Source organism: Cebidichthys violaceus, unplaced genomic scaffold (genome assembly GCF_023349555.1).
Source record: "Cebidichthys violaceus isolate CVI_PGR_0920_01 unplaced genomic scaffold, fCebVio1.0.p SCAF_36, whole genome shotgun sequence".
NCBI classification, from domain to species: Eukaryota; Metazoa; Chordata; class Actinopteri; order Perciformes; family Stichaeidae; genus Cebidichthys; species Cebidichthys violaceus.
This window is the reverse complement of record NW_027176550.1, coordinates 524,391-544,027: the sequence shown is the minus strand read 5'-3', so window position 1 is coordinate 544,027 and position 19,637 is coordinate 524,391. Positions and strand designations below refer to the sequence as shown.

General features: G+C 38.7%; 3 protein-coding genes across 4 annotated transcripts in view; 2 read left to right on the top strand and 1 right to left on the bottom strand.

Annotated features, from left to right (window-relative positions):
* Positions 1-779: 779 nt before the first annotated feature.
* Positions 780-7,686, bottom strand: LOC137884106 (trypsin-like). Its single transcript, XM_068725798.1, has 6 exons — positions 7,602-7,686; positions 6,515-6,535; positions 5,977-6,136; positions 5,152-5,420; positions 3,076-3,215; positions 780-2,294 (listed from the first exon to the last, which is right to left on the bottom strand). The coding sequence occupies exons 1-6, from the start codon at positions 7,648-7,650 to the stop codon at positions 2,004-2,006; spliced, it is 930 nt and encodes a 309-aa protein (XP_068581899.1). The 5' UTR covers positions 7,651-7,686; the 3' UTR covers positions 780-2,003.
* A 3,330-nt stretch (positions 7,687-11,016) lies between these two features.
* Positions 11,017-14,275, top strand: LOC137884029 (heat shock 70 kDa protein 1). The gene is made up of 2 exons (XM_068725670.1): positions 11,017-11,124; positions 12,132-14,275. Exon 2 carries the CDS (start codon positions 12,155-12,157, stop codon positions 14,072-14,074), a length of 1,920 nt encoding a protein of 639 aa, XP_068581771.1. The 5' UTR covers positions 11,017-11,124; positions 12,132-12,154; the 3' UTR covers positions 14,075-14,275.
* A 470-nt stretch (positions 14,276-14,745) lies between these two features.
* Positions 14,746-19,637, top strand: part of taok2a (TAO kinase 2a) — a 19,035-nt gene continuing 14,143 nt past the window's right edge. For both annotated transcript variants that reach the window (XM_068725830.1, XM_068725829.1), the window contains exon 1: positions 14,746-15,189. The gene's annotated coding sequence lies outside the window, so the exon portion shown is untranslated. The remainder of the gene's footprint in view (positions 15,190-19,637) is intronic.

Genomic DNA, 19,637 nt, shown 5'->3' with positions numbered 1-19,637 from the left:
TATATATATATAGATATATATATATATATATAGATATATATATATATATATATCTCATAACATATCCAATATCCTGTATGTTCTATATACCAATAAAACTATCAATATATTTATAATGTGTATACGAAATACCAGTGGTGGAAGAAGTACTGATGTGTTTTACTTCAGTAAAAGACCTTTAATATATTAAAAGAACTTTGAAGATTTCAAATCTTACGTAGTACATATTTATGTATATAGATATAGATATATATACATATACAATATAAACTTTTAGGATTTTGTTATATATATATATATATATATATATATATATATATATATATATATATATATATCAGCAGAAAACTGTGATTAAAGTAGAGTAAAAAGTAAAAGTACTAACTATGCAAAATGGCCCCAACCAGAGCGTTACTTATTATTAAAATACTATTACTGATTGAATGTTAAATTATTATAAGATCTATTTATACACGTTGTATACTAGTACCAGCTAACAGATATATGTACATTATTATAAAGTACAATACTTCTCTCTGAAATGCAGTAGAAGTAGAAAATGGAAATACTCAAGAATGGTATAAGTATCTCAAAATATTTAGAACAATACTTGAATAAATGTTTGTGTGATATTTTCAACACAGGACTTTTACTTGTAGTGGAGTATTTTCATAGTGTGGTGTTCGTACTTTTACTTCAGTGAAGGCTCAGAGTACTCGATCACGTTCTTTTACAGTCGCTTCACAGAAGAAAATCAAAAGAGAAAAATTCTACAAATGTTCAGAAGAAATCTTTAATTCAACGTAAAACAAATTAAAACATAGTATTTGGTGTTAAAATGTATTTAAAATATTTGTGATGCACTTCAGTTGTAGTATTGTGTAGCGTCACATTAAACTGCAACAAGTATTTGACTAAATGTAAAATACGTTACTGTTAGTAACTGTACATATTATTTGTGCTTTATGTATTTATGATTAAAAAGATCACAGTTGGAGCTGCTCAGTGCAAATCAATACATCAAGGTATTAATAATCAATCATTAATAGATTAAAGAGGTAATAAAGGCAATAAAAACACAAATATACACCGTCGCTCTTCATCACAGGAGTTCTTTCACTTCTAAAATTCACCATAAGTGCAAAAGTTTAATGTTTGTGCTTCATAAACAAATACAATGTGATTTTATAGAAACAAACCTGGTAAAACATTTAAACAAAACCGGATTATAATCTGCATTTTTCATCATCAAATCTACTTGTTTTTTTAGATTAAAATATGAGTTTTAATTATTAAAAAGGTGATAATTAAAGAGTAAAAATAATAAAGCTTTACATAAATAATGAAATGAATCAATTCATAATTTCCTCAATCTGTGTTTAAATGACAAATTAATAATAACATTTTTATTTTAAGATTTATCTTCGAATTTAAATGTCCACAAAATAGAAACCGTACATTTTTAAAGGAGGAAATACATATTTGGAAATTTATTAAATGAGTTTAATTTTTAAAAATTTTAGGATTTTTCTTTCCAATTTTAAATCTTAATCATTAATTCATCACTTCAAAACAAAACAATAGAGATATAGTTAATGTAATTATGTGTTAATTTATTCTTTTACTTTCATTATTAATTCAATAATATAAATTCATGCATTTTTGAAAGTTGATGAATTAATTTAATAGCTTTTTTTAAATGTTCTTAAACTGATTTTAATTCATAATATATTTATATAGATATATATTTATATATCTATATACATATAGTTCTATAGTCTTTGTTATTGTGCAAACAAGTTGTAGCGGAACAGAGAAAATAGACGCTGAATGTTTTTTAAGATAAAGCATTTCTTTAAGACGTATTTCTCTGTTTTCTGTCCATTTCAAAAGACAAAAGAATGAATGAATCAGCAGATTATTTTTTAAATCATTTTCTTGAGATTAGTTTCTGTAAAACTCCATGAACACAGGAAGCAGTGAGCAGATGCTTTGAATCATCACTAGGAGAGCACAAAGAGAGAGAAGAGGACGGGGAAGAAGGACAGCAGCAGCGAGAACGAGACAGAAACCACACCAGTGGTCCCGGACGTGGTCCCGGTCACGTTAACTTCCATGAAGCCCGGCCGGTTGGTGGTGATGTGGCTGTTGATCCAGGCCTGGTACTCGGACACTCGGGTGTAGACTCCGGGGAAGCCGGCGTCAGCGCATCCCCTCCCGAAGCTCACCACACCGGCCAGAACCCAAATGGAGCCGTTGTTATTGTTATTCACCAGCGGGCCGCCAGAGTCCCCCTGAACGGGACGGACATGTTGGTTAAAACATTCATTTATTGTTTATTCAATTTAGGAATTATTTTGTCTGTCAAATTTTAGAAAATAGTGAAAATAATTTCCCACCACTCGAAGATATTTATTCAAAACCCAAAGATTACATATTGTACTTTTTACTGTACTACACCTCAGAGGTACATATTGTACTTTATACTGTACTACACCTCAGAGGTACATAATGTACTTTATACTGTACTACACCTCAGAGGTACATAATGTACTTTTTACTGTACTACACCTCAGAGGTACATAATGTACTTTTTACTGTACTACACCTCAGAGGTACATATTGTACTTTATACTGTACTACACCTCAGAGGGACATAATGTACTTTTTACTGTACTACACCTCAGAGGTACATATTGTACTTTTTACTGTACTACACCTCAGAGGTACATATTGTACTTTATACTGTACTACACCTCAGAGGTACATATTGTACGTTATACTGTACTACATCTCAGAGATGAAATGTGTACAAACGAATGTATTTTTTCCTTCAGTAAAAGTATTAACGCCACAGTTTAAAAATACTCACTGCTCATTGAAATATACTTAAAAGTATCACAGTATTCATTATGCAGAATGATTAATATAATATTATTGTATTGTAATTATTGATGCATTAATGTGTTCATAGCTCATTTTAATGACTTCATGTACTGCTGGTTGTGTAATTGGTAATAATACTCTGAATATGTAAAGTAACTAAAGTTACATCAGGTGATGGAGGAGACTCACCTGGCAGGAGTCCTTCCCCCCCTCGTCCAGACCGGCACAGACCATGTTGCTGGTGAGCATGCTGTAGACTCTCCTACACTGAGTGTTGGACACGACGGGGACTTCAACCTCCTGCAGCCTCTGAGGGAACGGGAGGGACACTGAAGATGAAAAGACACGTTCCTTCATCACCATCATCGTCATCACACTGTAGTTTATACAGACACTCACTAGAACGTCAAATGTGGATTAATACGCCGCTGAAAATAGTCCCCAATAAAGTCACTATTTCCTCCTGCTTGTTTGATTAAGAACTAAAAGTAGAAAGTAACAGAAGCTGGACTTTCCTCCAGCAGACCGCTTTTTGTTCCACGTGCGAAACGAGAAGTCAGCGTTGATTTATTTTTCACGTAACTTAAGTTTTCTACTTCCAAGCCAGCGATGAGAGCCTGTGATTGGACAGCCTTCATTTGAGGGGCGGGACTTAGCAAATGGTTGTGTTTTTAAAGATTTACTTCTTCAGTGGGAACCAATGGGAGCTGAGAGACTGAATACACATTAAATCACTAGTCTTGTCTTTTGAACTCTATTAAATCAAACGTGGTGTCAGTCTTGTTAACTTTGGTTTGGGCCGGTTCCAGAATCAGTATATATATATGTCCTTTTAAAATGGTTACTGCTCTATCAGGAACACCATGTAGAGTTTGGCCTGTTGAAGCAGTGAGATGTTACTTTCATTTCACCGACAGAGAGACAGGAAGCGTTTCTCTGTGAGCTCCTTTAAGATCGCTGCGAGTGTTTGTTGTTTTTCTGAAGCTCTTGTGAAAATTGTGCAACTGCTGATGTCACGGCAAGTTTAGGAGCTGATGGGAAAACACCTGTTGTGACATCGCTGACTGGGGGAGGCGTGGTCTGAAGAGCAACAGGTTTGAAAGATCTGGTTTCATCATTGATGTGTCACAGTTGGGACGGACATGAAACTCTCCTGAGTCATCGAAACGTATAAAAGATGAACTGCTAATATATTTATGTTAGTGCTGGGCAACTTAACACGTTATTATCGCGTTAACGCATTAATTAATAATTTGATCGCGCATTAACGCAGTTTTTTTTTATGTTGATGGCAGCAAATCACCAAACAAACGGTGGAGGAGTCTTCATCTCTACGTTGATGCAGCGTGTGGAGAAGTATAGAGAAACTAAAGCAAGACAAGCTAACAAATGTCACAGAGAAGTGGATAAATACAAACTGCAGGACGACTAGTGTTGTGAAGATGTCGGTCTGAGGAACGTTCTCAGGATCATGAATGACGGAACGTATGAGCCTCTTAAGACGCACCGTCACCAGAAGAACACACGAGTCGTATGAAGAGGAGAGGACTACAAAAGAGACGGAGTCACAACGTGCACCAGCTGTTGCTCTCACTGGAGACCACTGGACATCGCCGGGTAACCGTATTCACCTCGGAGTTACGGTGCATTATATTGATGAACAGTGGGAGCTGCGTTCACATGCTCTGACTGTCATGAAAACAGAAGACGAAACGTGCTGAAACATGTTATTCATGTTGGACAGCAGTGGAACATTTAAATAAAGTCAGCACACTGAGCACAGATAGTGCAGAAATAGAACTGATACTGTGTGAAGAACACTGCTGTTAAAAATAACCTGATTTGTTTAAAGTGTTTACAAACCAAATGTTATTGCACTTTTGTTTATATAGCAGTACTTTCAAAATAAAAGTGCGCAACACACTACTTTTGAATTCATTATTGAACGTTGCGCATAACAATGACATTAATCACAGAAAATCATGAGATTAATCGTTGCCCAGCACTAATTTATATATGAATATGCTTTTACAAAAGTCAAAGGTACAAGAGGCCTGCGGATGGAAAAAATACAATTTTGTGTCGTGTGTGTGTGTAAAAACAAAATGCAGGACTTTTACTTGTAACAGAGTATTTCTACACGGTGGTATTTTATTAAGGTCACAATACTTCTTCATTGGTTCTAATAAACAACACTACACACTGAATTACTCCGTACAATCGTCCACTATTAACATTAATAATGCATTTAAAATAAACTCTCACCGTCAGTTTCGATGGTTCCCCATCCGGTGACCCAGCAGGACGCCCCGGCCGCAAACGTGCTGCCTTCCGCCGCCAGACACACCGGTCTGATGTAGTTGGTGAAGGTAACCGGGGCGGACAGACGCAACAAGGCGATGTCGTTGTTGTTGGTGTTGGAGTTGTAGTCCGGATGTCTGATGATCTCAATCAGGCTCCGGGACACCTCGTTAAAGTTCAACAGCTGCTGGGTGTCCCGTCCGAGATAGACGGTGAAACCGGAAGTACTGGAGCTGAAGGACGGAAGAGACAATATGTTTAAATATGCAGTAAAAGTACTCGTACCACACTGTACAAATACTCTGTAACAGTAAATGTACTCGTACCACACTGTAAAAATACTCTGTAACAGTAAAAAGTACTAGTACCACACTGTGTAAATACTCTGTAACAGTAAAAAGTACTAGTACCACATTGTACAAACACTGTACAAATACTCTGTAACAGTAAATGTACTCGTACCACACTGTAAAAATACTCTGTAACAGTAAAGGTACTCGTACCACACTGTAAAAATACTAATTGATTAATGGGCTAATTGATTAATGGACTAATAGTTTCAGCTCTACTTGTATAAACTGTTGGGGAGTTTAATTTATAACTAAACATCATATTTTATGAGCTCTTCATGTGTTTTGTTTTAAAAATCTTAATTTATAAAGTACAGCTGTCAGATAAATGTAGAGGAGTAAAAAGTACAATATCTACCTCTGAGTGGAGCTAGTATAAAGAAGTATAAAGTGCCATGAGAGGTAAAAGAAGAGTCATTTGTAGTTGAGTACAGCTCACCTGGAGAAACAGTGAGCAGCGGTCAGGACCCACTCGCTGTTGATCAGCGAGCCTCCGCAGAAGTGTCTGTTAAAGTGCAGACTGACCTGCCACGGCCACGTACCGGCATCGGCGCTCTCACCTCCGACGATCCGGGTGTTGAGCGGCGCCGTGCCGCAAACTGCCGGGAGTCAGACAGAGTTCACGGAAGAGTTTGTACAACGCATCACCAAGAGGTATTACACACACAAACGTTGCCTTCAGGTCTTTGTGTTTAAGTCTTGAAATAGAGCCAGGAGGAGGTTAGCTTAGCTTAGCATAATGACTGGAAGTGGGTGCAAACAGCTAGCCTGGCCCTGTAACACTGTATCTTGTTTGTTTTTTAATGCAAACAGAAATGTAGAAGCGTGGCAGAAAACTGCTGTTATACAATATTAATTAGATTCTTATTATATATTGTATACAGACTCTCCTAAAACCTGGACTTTGATTCATGTTGAGAGTTCAGAGTCTGTTCTGAACCCTGAACCCTGTGAAATTAAATGAGAACGTGACTCACCATCTAACTGTGCGTTGCTTCCTGCGGGAGACAAAGAATAATAATAATAATATATTAGTGTTTCTTGCATTTGGAAGTTGTGGAATTCAAAATCAGTTTCGAGTAACGATTCATTTCTGAGAATGCAGGGGAAAACAAAACCAACTGGTTGTTCCTCATCGCGTTGCTGGGCGAGGTTGGTATTTGTGTAAGCCAAACAAAAGAGGACTTTTTAAATGTCCTTCCAGTTCCAAGAAGTGATCAAGATAATCTTCAGCAGATGAAAAGTGTCAAGTCATAATTGTGTCATGAGGTTTGTGAGACATCTCACTTCCTTGTTGAAGTTTTGTGTGTTGACGCACCATCCTGATATTCTACTTCTTTCTCTTTAGTTCCTTCATGACTGATCGGTCGTCAATATTCCACCAGAAAGGAATCAAAGTCTAAATCTAAATGAACATCATGCTGTGTTGAAGAATACTGTAAACTAGAGATTGAGACCATAAACTCATGTTCACAATGTTTACTGAGGGAATAAATCAAGAGAGAAGTAGAGTCATTTTAGACTAGACTTCTATACGACCAGAGGAGTCGCCCCCTGGTGGACACTAGAGAGAATGCAGCGTTAAGACGTGAAGCTTTGACTTCACCACGCTGCGATTCGTTACTGCGCTGAACATTGCATCATCATATTTTATAAGCCGATTATTTTGTGTCAAAACTTAATTTGTAAAGTAACTGAAATATAAATACTAATATAACGTCAGTTGCGATTTGTATATTCACATTGTTGACAGAGAGGTTAAGTTGTTCTGCAGTGAAACCGGCGTCACATCCAGTCAGACTGGCTGCTCTGGATTTCCATGCTGAGTGAAGTATCTCCTTCTCCTCTATCGGAGCCTCTCTCTAATTAGAGCTCGCCCGAGTGAACAGAGTACTTTACATTTCAAACACTGAGCTCTTCGCTTTCAATGTTCACCAATAAATCAATAAAATAAAGAAGCTCCAGGAAAATCCAAAAGCCACACATGTATGAGCATCAACAGAAACGCAGACTTCTACTTCATCTCATTATGAATACAGACAGCTGTTTTTAAACAGCGCTCACCTGTTAAAACCAGCAGGACGACGCCACAAAGAACCAGCTTCACCTCCATCGTGTGAGTCTCTCTGACTGCTTCCTGTCACCTGTGAAGACCTTCAGCGCGGCTATAAGAGGCGTGACTCTGCTTCTGAGGCAACACCTCACATACCAAACACACCCGGCTGAGCACAAACATGACCTCATGCAGCCGCAGGGGCCACACACACACTGCTTTAAGGGGCCCCGGGCGTTTTTACCTGAAGGGCCCCAAGCTGAGCTGAGCCTGAGCTGACTTTATGTTCTAAGTGTTTATTTAATTATTATTATTATTATTATGATGATATTGATTCTTCTGTACTTTTATTGCACAGAGCTGAGAATACTGCTGTACTTTTATTGGAGGGAGCTGAGAATACTGCAGTACTTTTACTAGAAGGAGCTGAGAATACTGCTGTACTTTTATTGGAGGGAGCTGAGAATACTGCTGTACTTTTATTGGAGGGAGCTGAGAATACTGCTGTACTTTTATTGGAGGGAGCTGAGAATACTGCTGTACTTTTACTAGAAGGAGCTGAGAATACTACTGTACTTTTACTACATGGAGCTGAGAATACTGCTGTACTTTTACTGGAAGGAGCTGAGAATACTGCAGTACTTTTACTAGAAGGAGCTGAGAATACTGCTGTACTTTTATTGGAGGGAGCTGAGAATACAGCTGTACTTTTATTGGAGGGAGCTGAGAATACTGCTGTACTTTTACTAGAAGGAGCTGAGAATACTACTGTACTTTTACTACATGGAGCTGAGAATACTGCTGTACTTTTACTGGAAGGAGCTGAGAATACTGCTGTACTTTTACTGCATAGAGCTGAGAATACTGCTGTACTTTTACTGCATGGAGCTGAGAATACTACTGTACTTTTACTACATGGAGCTGAGAATACTGCTGTACTTTTACTGCATTACTGAGAGAGCTGGTCATTGCTGGAACCAAACTCACTCCTCGACGTATGGTTCCGCCCACGCCACCAGCTCGAAGTCCTCAGCCAGTTTTGATACAATCATCGAAGGTAAAGCGTCGTGCCCCTCCCCCACCTCCACTACTGTCTCCCATACCTGATAAAAGCAATAACTGATATCTTCTGGGTCCAGACTACAAGGCTAATGACACCAATGATTCACTCCAGGAGAAGTCGGGCCCTGTATGCAGCCAGCCTTCTCACTGAAGGATACTATAAAATATCATTAATATTACTATTAATAGAATGCATTCAGTGTAATACTCCGGTGTACCGCTATGATTTTTAAACTAATGCAATTAATAAAGAGATGCATGCAGTGTAATACTTGATGGTACCGCCGCGTTCATTGGCGGAGAGACCTTCGAAATGACGAGTTACATTGAACGCACCATTCAGTGTAAAAACCCTATGGCACCGCCATGTGGTTTAAGGGAAGACTCAAAATATCCAGTTACATTGAACGCACCGAAGACGTCACGGGCCCAGGGGCGTGGCCACTGCTTTCCGCACCAACTTTAATCCGATCATCAAGAAGAAGAAGAGCTCCAATGGGATGAAATCGCACCTATTCACAACGCTTTTTACTTTATTAAATACGCTTTATTATAACTTCTGATCCAAGACGTCCTTTGTTCCTCCGGGAGTTCTTCATTGAAACACAACATCAGGAAAAACATTTTTAATACATGTTTTTATTGTTAGGCACAAACTGGACATTTTGTTTTTAACTGAAACTTGGTTAAACCAAGATAATAGTGCAGCTGTACTTATTGAATCAACGCCTCACAGCTTCAGTTTCATGAGTGAAACAAGAGCGCATAAGAAAGGTGGCGGAGTTTTTATTTTATTTAATGATTCTCTTCATTAGCAGATGTCCTTTTGGTCATTTCACTTATTTTGTGGCCCTGAATTCCACTCGAGCTCTATTCCTAAACGGAGAAAACAGAGTGTCGGAAAGCTGAGCGCAGGTTCACTGGGACGTCTACAAAGAGAGACTTCACAATTATAATAATAATAAATAAATAAATAATAATTATAATTTGGAACTTAGAAATGCAAGGCAGTCCTTCTTCTCTGACATCATAATCAAAAACAATAACAATGCACGCGCCGTGTTTGCTACCGTCGACAGGCTAACAAACCTCGCCTCCACACCAATGTGTCTCCATCTCTGAATAACATCCACTCAAATATCATGACACAAGTTCATTCAATCCACCTCAGAAGAAGACATTATTCAACATCTGAAGTCCTCCTGCTGCTGCTTGGATATTCTACCAACACACTTATTCAAAAAGAATACTGCTTGGAGCTGAGAATACTACTGTACTTTTACTGCATGAATACTCCTGTACAGGGTTGAAGTACTCAGATCTTCTACTTCCGTAAACCACAGTGTAGAAATACTACTGTTACAAGTGAAAATGCAAAAGTATTCAAATCAAAACTTAAAATACCCAAAGTATAAGTACTTGGACTTTGGAACAATGTATCTGGTTATAAGTATTGATGCATTTATGACATTTTAAAAAACATACATGTCATCATATTCTAAGTTTTATTGCTGTGCCTTAATAACTCTGATCCTTCTGAAAATGGATATTCTGAATATATGTGTATATATGTATGTATGTATATATATATATTTTTTATATGTATGTGTATATGTATATATATATATATATATATATGTGTGTATATGTACACACAAACACAGCTAAGCTCCTCTCGACTTTCTAACTCTTGATTCTTGGTATAAACTCGATTAGATTTATAATGTTAATTATTTTTGTTACAATGAGTCACAGTCTCATATGAATCCTTTCATTTCTTTTCAGTCAGTTTATATTTTCATTGAATTATTTGATAAAATGCTGCTACGGTTTTTTTTTTCCATACTCCACCTGAAAAACCCAACATTTTAGGCTTCTTTGGTCGTCTGATTATTGTACAGTCTTGTGAAACACATTTTACTAATGTGGACGAATCATTAATGTCTTGTAAAAAAATCGGCATTGACGCAATCTAGTTATTTAAACTCGGATTGTACATTTAAGTAGAATTAAAGCAGCGTTTGGGTGCAAACGATTTGTTGGATTTGTGTATTTTTGTATAGTCTGATGTATTTTCTTGTGTTTTTATATTTTATACATATTTTCCTTCTATATATATAATCAATCGGTCGCTCTGTTTTCTACTCGGATTTGTATTATTATTTTGCTATTTATTATAAAACGTACACGTTTTCTCGTTGCGATCAGAACCTTGGAGAACCTTCTAATCGCCCTTGTTTCCGGTATGCGTCATCACGCCGCGCACTCACGCCGCGCTCTGTGATTGGTCCAGAAACGCCCGGCGGAAAGCTTCCAGAAGCGACCAGAAGGAAGTGAGGAGAGTATAAAGATGACGATGATGTACGTCACCGGCCTCGAGACCTAACGGACACGGAACGAAGAGCACCGGCACCGCTGAGCAGAACCCTCTTTATTCTCCTCTTCTCTCGATTTATTCTTCTTTTAACGACAGTAAGTACGCCGCTTTTGGTTGATTTTAACAGTTAAACGTCCGTTTTACACATCGGCTTCGTCTTTTCCATAAAGTGATGTACGATTCATTCGAATTATTAAGAATGAAATGCAGCTACGGGAGGTTTTCTCCCACGTGTCACCAAACGCCATTAGAGAAACCCTCATTTTCAGCCTGACTGAATGTACAGAGCTGTAGTTTTCTTCTGGAGTTCAAATATAACGCTAAATTATCAGTTAGTCACATCGGCGTTGTTATTAATAATTATATTTTTACTTTTAACTGAGATACGTCGAGTAATGTGCGAAATGTAGGAACAACAGTTTTAGGGTTAAATAGATGCAGCACTTAGAAAAAACGGTCAATTCTTTAACCGTTAAACTGCATTTTAAAGAGCGGATGTGTTATAAGTAAAGTAGTAATAAACTAAATGTCCTTTTTAAATGAAAACTTAAATGTGTGAATTATAGAAAATAACCGTTTTTTTTTTTTTTTATTAACTGCACGATCATGAATGATTCACCAAACTGTTAATTCTAGACTACAGTACACTATGTACTATACCTTTTGAACCTATGTCTCATTCAAATCTAGTGACCACGTGATGTCTTCAATACTGCTTCAGAGTCATTTATTTTACACTATTTCTGAATTTTAGGCTGAATTGGAAGTCAAATTAATGTAAGGTTACAGTCCATTCAAACTAATTTAGAGTTATTTATACAAAATCATTAACGTCTTATTCAAAATGTATATATTGACCCAGTTGTTTAACAATAAGACTTGCATCACAGCATTGTAAATGGTGACATAAGTCTTTTTTTTTTCTTTTCTTTTTTTTATAAATCTGTCATTTTCAGTGAACATTTTATTTATTCATTTGACCCGACCATAAAAATAACACAGAAGTAAAATAATAAATAGATTATTTAATGTTTTATTCATTCATAATGTAATAATAACGTAGGTATTTACTTTTCTAATATTCGTGTCTCTGCGTCTTTAGGACACACATTGAAACCAACCAGGATGTCTGCAGCTAAAGGCATCGCGGTCGGCATCGACCTGGGCACCACCTACTCCTGCGTGGGCGTTTTCCAGCACGGAAAAGTAGAAATCATCGCCAACGACCAGGGAAACAGGACCACCCCCAGCTACGTGGCGTTCACCGACACCGAGAGGCTCATCGGGGACGCGGCCAAGAACCAGGTGGCCCTGAACCCCAGCAACACCGTGTTTGACGCCAAGAGGCTGATCGGAAGAAAGATCGACGATGCGGTGGTGCAGGCGGACATGAAGCACTGGCCCTTCGCGGTGGTCGGAGACGGAGGGAAGCCCAAGATCAAGGTGGAGCACAAAGGGGAGGAAAAAACCTTCTACCCGGAGGAGATCTCCTCCATGGTCCTGGTGAAGATGAAGGAGATTGCCGAGGCCTACCTGGGCCAAAAGGTGTCCAACGCGGTCGTCACGGTCCCGGCGTACTTCAACGACTCCCAGAGACAGGCGACCAAAGACGCGGGCGTCATCGCCGGACTGAACGTCCTGAGGATCATCAACGAGCCGACGGCGGCCGCCATCGCGTACGGTCTGGACAAAGGCAGCTCGGGAGAACGCAACGTCCTGATCTTTGACCTGGGCGGAGGCACCTTCGACGTGTCCATCCTGACCATCGAAGACGGCATCTTCGAAGTCAAAGCCACGGCCGGAGACACTCACCTGGGCGGAGAGGACTTCGACAACCGCATGGTGACCCACTTTGTGGAGGAGTTCAAGAGGAAGCACAAGAAGGACATCAGCCAGAACAAGAGGGCCTTGAGGAGGCTGCGCACTGCTTGTGAGAGGGCCAAGAGGACGCTGTCCTCCAGCTCCCAGGCCAGCATCGAGATCGATTCTCTGTTCGAGGGCGTCGACTTCTACACCTCGGTCACCAGGGCTCGCTTCGAGGAGCTGTGCTCTGACCTGTTCAGGGGAACGCTGGAGCCCGTGGAGAAAGCCCTGAGGGACGCCAAAATGGACAAGGCGCGGATCCACGACATCGTCCTGGTCGGAGGCTCCACCCGCATCCCCAAAGTCCAGAAGCTCCTGCAGGATTTCTTCAACGGCAGGGAGCTGAACAAGAGCATCAACCCTGATGAGGCGGTGGCTTACGGTGCCGCCGTCCAGGCCGCCATTCTCACGGGCGACACCTCTGACAACGTTCAGGACCTGCTGCTGCTGGACGTGGCGCCTCTGTCCCTGGGCATCGAGACGGCCGGAGGAGTCATGACGTCCCTGATTAAACGCAACACCACCATCCCCACTAAACAAACCCAGGTCTTCACCACCTACTCCGACAACCAGTCCGGGGTCCTCATCCAGGTCTACGAAGGAGAGCGCGCCATGACCAAGGACAACAACCTGCTGGGCAAATTCGATCTGGGGGGAATCCCGCCGGCTCCACGAGGGGTCCCGCAGATCGAGGTCACCTTCGACGTGGACGCCAACGGCATCCTGAACGTGTCCGCGGTGGACAAGAGCACCGGCAAAGAGAACAAGATCACCATCACCAACGACAAGGGCCGACTGAGCAAAGAAGACATCGAGAGGATGGTGCAGGACGCCGACAAGTACAAAGCCGAGGACGAACTTCAGAGGGAGAAGATCGCCGCCAAGAACTCCCTGGAGTCCTACGCCTTCAACGTGAAGAGCAGCGTGGAGGACGACAACCTGAAGGGCAAAATGAGCCCAGAGGACCAGAAGAAGCTGACGGAGAAGTGTGAGGAGACCATCGCCTGGCTGGAGAACAACCAGCTGGCTGACAAAGAAGAGTACCAACACAGGCAGGAGGAGCTGGAGAAAGTGTGCAACCCCATCATGAGCAAGTTGCACCAGGGAGGGATGCCTGCAGGCAGCTGTGGACAGCAGGCAGGAGCCGGCTCCCAGGGGCCCACCATTGAGGAGGTGGACTAAAAGGGACCCTTCGTGTGGACTCAGTGGGAATGTTTGAATGATGACTGTAGCGTTCTATCGTGTTCACATATAAATTATCAGCACTGTATTGAGTTAAGTGGTAAAGTTAAGATTCTCAACTTTTGGTTATTAAATGCAATCTTTTATGTATTTTTTATCTCTGCCTTCTGGACATTGCAATAAAGATGAAACATAAAGTCATTTCAGCTTCATGGTCTTTCTTCACAGCTTTATTAATTCAGATTTCTTAGAAAAGAATGAAAATTGACTTGATTTATATAAAGCACCTTTCTAGACTATTCAAAGCATCGTGATGTTGCCACAATGTTTGTTCACTCCAAAACTCAACATTATTAAAGGGACATTAATAGAGACATGATTAATATAACATCTGCAACAGGAAAATATTTTTACATGAAAAATGACTTTAGCCATAGCTTGATTCTATTAATGGTATTAATTATGTCAAATTGTCTCAATATTATGAAATTTGAACATAATAGTCTTGTAAAAAATTAAATAAATAGAAACAAGCGTTATAAGCTTTGCACCCGATTATTGTTATCGAGGTCGATTTATTTATACCGTTTTATTGTGAAGCGGTAAACATCACCGGAAATAGAACAAACCAACTTCCGGTTAACACTTTTGAGTCCCGCCCCACCAGTCAGTGTGCCATCTTGTATTTAGCAAAGAACAAAAAAAAAAAACGGTGTGAGAGAAATAAGCCGAAACCTCGGGATGGGGCACAGATTTTAAATTCAGATTTTAAGAGTATATAAATATGTTAACAGTATAGCAAGTGTAACGGGACAGTATGTCGTAGCACCGCGGAGGAACGCCAGCCACACCCCGGAGAACAGCTAACGTTAACGTTAGCTCGCAAGCTATCGGAGCTAAGCTAGCCAATTAGCTAAGAGGCTAGTAACGACTGGCGAGCTTCTATTTTGAACTAGACCGGCAGTGTAATTTGGTTAAACGTTAATACATTTTACTGTCGGGACTCTGGTGGAAATGGACCGCACGTCGTGTTGATTATCCGCCGATAGAGGCTCGGTAGCTTTGGCTGCTAACAGTTTGTTTTTCGTTCCGGAGCGGAACCACAATAAGCCGCGGTAAGTAATGCTACATTAGCTATGCTAGCTATGCTACAGCTAACCTAGTTAGCTTTTCCAAGGTGGGTTTCGAACTTGTCTCCGAAGGGACTCATTGATTTGTTTTTGTTTGTTCTTCAGTAAAATGAGGAATAGTTTAACATTTGCTGAACGTTGACACGGTTCGTGTTGACGTGTCTGTTTTAATGCATGTGGTTACTTTACATCCTTTATTACGGTAAAAGTAATACTGCACAGTAAAATACTCTGTTACAGTGAAAGTACTAATACCACACAGTAAAATACTGTTACTGTGAAAGTACTAATACCACACAGTAAAAATACTGTGACAGTAAAAGTACTAATACCACACAGTAAAAATACTGTGACAGTAATAGTACTAATACCACACAGTATAAATACTGTGACAGTAATAGTACTAATACTACACAGTAAAAATACTGTTACAGTGAAAGTACTAATACCACACAGTAAAATACTGTTACAGTAAAAGTACTAATACCACACAGTAAAAATACTGTGACAGTGAAAGTACTAATACCACACAGTATAAATACTGTGACAGTAAAAGTACTAATACCACACAATATAAATACTGTTACAGTAAAAGTACTAATACTACACAGTATAAATACTAATACCATACTATTTAAATACTCTCTTGCAGTAAAAGTACTAATACATTTTATTTATCGAGCGCTTTTCTAGATACTCAAAGATGCTTGTTGTTGCATCCTGTAGCTTTGAATCCTGGAGCTCAGCTTTAACCACAACAACCTGAACGTTAGCTTGTTTCGCTGTTGGCGATTTTCACTTTGAACGTTTAAAAGTTTGGACCGCAGCCAAAGAAAATGCAGCGATGCTTCAGTCACGAGGAGCTTCTGAAGCGGTTTCTGAATCAGACCGTGTGATCTCGGTCACTCGGCACCACGACGCACCGGATTTCACCTTCCTGTCTCCGGTTTAAAGTGTCTCGTGTCGGTTTGAAGTGAAGCGTGAGTCAGTTTTCCTACGTCTATGTTGAGGACGCTTCCTTCCTCAGTGTTGTGTTATTAAACGTGTGAGAGCAGCCTGGTTCCTTTGGAAAAGGACAAAAATAGAAACCACGAGACGTCTTCCCCATTTTGTATAAATGGTGAACGATATGGAGTGTTTGATGGAAAACAATGGTGACGAACCACTCGTGCTGTTTAAAGTCTCAATACATGGACTCATGTTTTCAGAACATCTCCACTGAGTCATGAATCATTGGGACTCTTAACCCTCTGAATACAAAGCAGTTTGGAGGTGTTTCTCTCTCTGTGGCCTCGTTTAATACTTCAAAATAAAAGTCCTGCTCCTCTGTGGAAACAGAACCATTATGAGTAGAAATTGAGAGAACTAGAACACGTCTTCAATGCAGAACAACACAGTTATGATGACATCACTCATCAAAAAGAAAGAAACACTAGTTGAATTTCTTTGATCATTTATTGTACAAAAATTGGAAAACAATAGAATCTATAAATCCAACATGTTTACAAGTCTCTACGTTCTATTTATATATTAAACTATTCACGTCTCCAGCCTCTCCTTCTCTCCTCTCCTTTCTCCTCCTCTCCTCTTTCCTCTCCTCTCCCCATCTCTCCTCTCTCTCTCCTCCTCCCCTCTCTCTCCTCTTCTCCTCTCTCCTCTCCTCTCCTTTCTCCTCCTCCTCTCCTTTCTCCTCCTCCTCTCTCCTCTCCTTTCTCCTCCTCCTCCTCTCCTCTCCCCATCTCTTCTCTCTTTCTCCTCCTCTCTCCCCTCCTCTCTCCCCTCTCTCCTCTCCTTTCTCCTCCTCCTCTCTCTCATCTCCCCATCTCTCCTCTGTCTCTCCTCTTCTTTCTCCTCCTTCTCTCCTCTCCCCATCTCCTCTCTTCTCTCTCCCCTCCTCTCTTTCTCCTCCTCTCCTCTCTCTTCTCCTCTCCTCTCCTTTTTCCTCCTCTCCTCTCCTCTCTTTGTTCACTTCCTGAAGTTCAGTCAAAGTTTCTCTGATTTCTGGTCACATGACTGTTGGTCTCAGATGAATCAATCATGACTTCATAGTTTCATGAGGGGTTCATAATTTAATGTTTTTAACACAATCTGGTTAAAGTGAACTCTTTATTAGAGGAGAGATTTTAAACAAGACATATAGAATATAATATTTTTGATAAATCATCATAATTTTAAGCTTCTTTTTGGCTGTTTTTTTCTGAGGAAAGCGTCCGTCGCACATGCCGTCTTCAAGGGCCGTTGGAAAGATGAGAATGTGACGATAATGTTGTTAAATGGTGATAAAGCGTCTAGCTGTGATAAACGGTGTAGTTTTGCCGATTGTTTAAAGAAAACACGACCAGAATCAGAAGCACAGTTTAGTCGTCTTCTGATTGGATGAACTTCCTGTTCCTCCTCTCCACGTTTTTCACATCGCTTGTTTTCCTCCTGACCGTTAGAGCGACAGAGTAAACAATGTTAAATATACAACATGCACAATATATACAACGAAATAGAATAATATTAAAAGGAACAGTGCAAATATTTCACAAACAACAGTGTTGACAGTAGCTGCAGGCGTCCTCCGATTGAACGCCATCAGAACCACAGAGGGCCACATTATATATATATATATATATATATATATATAATGTATATGATTAAACGTCGGTTCACTGCGTTCACGAGTCTGGCAGTGCTGCATTAAACAGGGAGAGCCTGAAGGCGTCTCAGAGTCGGGTTCTCAGAGGCGAGCGTCTGCATTAACCTCCATTATATAATATAATGGTATAATATAATGGTATAATATAATGGTATAATATAATGGTATAATATAATGGTATAATATAATGATATAATATAATGGTATAATAAAACGGTATAATATAACGGTATAATATAATGGTATAATAAAACGGTATAATATAATGATATAATATAATGGTATAATAAAACGGTATAATATAACGGTATAATATAATGGTATAATATAATGGTATAATATAATGGTATAATAAAACGGTATAATATAATGGTATAATATAATGATATAATATAATGGTATAATAAAACGGTATAATATAACGGTATAATATAATGGTATAATAAAACGGTATAATATAATGGTATAATATAATGGTATAATATAACGGTATAATATAATGGTATAATATAATGGTATAATATAATGGTATAATATAACGGTATAATATAACGATATAATATAATGGTATAATATAACGGTATAATATAATGGTATAATAAAACGGTATAATATAATGATATAATATAATGGTATAATATAATGGTATAATATAATGGTATAATATAATGGTATAATATAATGGTATAATATAATGATATAATATAATGGTATAATAAAACGGTATAATATAATGGTATAATATAATGGTATAATAAAACGGTATAATATAATGATATAATATAATGGTATAATATAATGGTATAATATAATGGTATAATATAATGGTATAATATAATGGTATAATATAACGGTATAATATAACGATATAATATAATGGTATAATATAACGGTATAATATAACGGTATAATATAATGGTATAATAAAACGGTATAATATAATGGTATAATATAATGATATAATATAATGGTATAATATAATGGTATAATATAATGGTATAATATAATGGTATAATAAAACGGTATAATATAATGGTATAATATAATGATATAATATAATGGTATAATACCACGACTCACACTGCGCTCCGCTCTTCTTCGTGGGTTTATTTATACCGCGTGTATTTATATCTTCACATGCTCGTAAATATGACTGATTCTCTTTTTGCCTCACTTATGAGCCGTTTAATATTTTATAATATATATTTATATACTAGAGCTGAAACGAGTCATTGATTTGTGCTCCGGGAAATTAAAATAGCCAGTAATTAACAATCGATTGATCTTTTTTAAATCATTATTCTCATTTCTCCGTTGTTATTGTTATTGTGTGAATCTGTAGAATATGATGTGTGGACCAGAACGTAACATTTAAAATGATATTTTGACAACATTTGCTCCTCCTCACTCTACTCTTGTTTCTTATGTCTGTGGGGAGTTTGTTTTATCCCCACTTTGAGTACATCTTCATCTCAGTACATTAAGTACATCTTCATCTCAGTACATTAAATACATCTTCATCTCAGTACATTAAGTACATCTTCATCTCAGTACATTAAATACATCTTCATCTCAGTACATTAAGTACATCTATAGAAGTACAAATATTTGAGTCTCACACCTCAGTTAATGCCTCAGAAACTCTTCTTGTGTTTGAACTCCAAACTGAACAGTTAATAATTGAAATCCATTCAGGTTGAAGTGCACTTTGTGTAAAAAACAACAACAGAAGAAACAGCTGCCATTTTGTTTGTGTCCCCCCCCCACACACACACACACACACACACACACA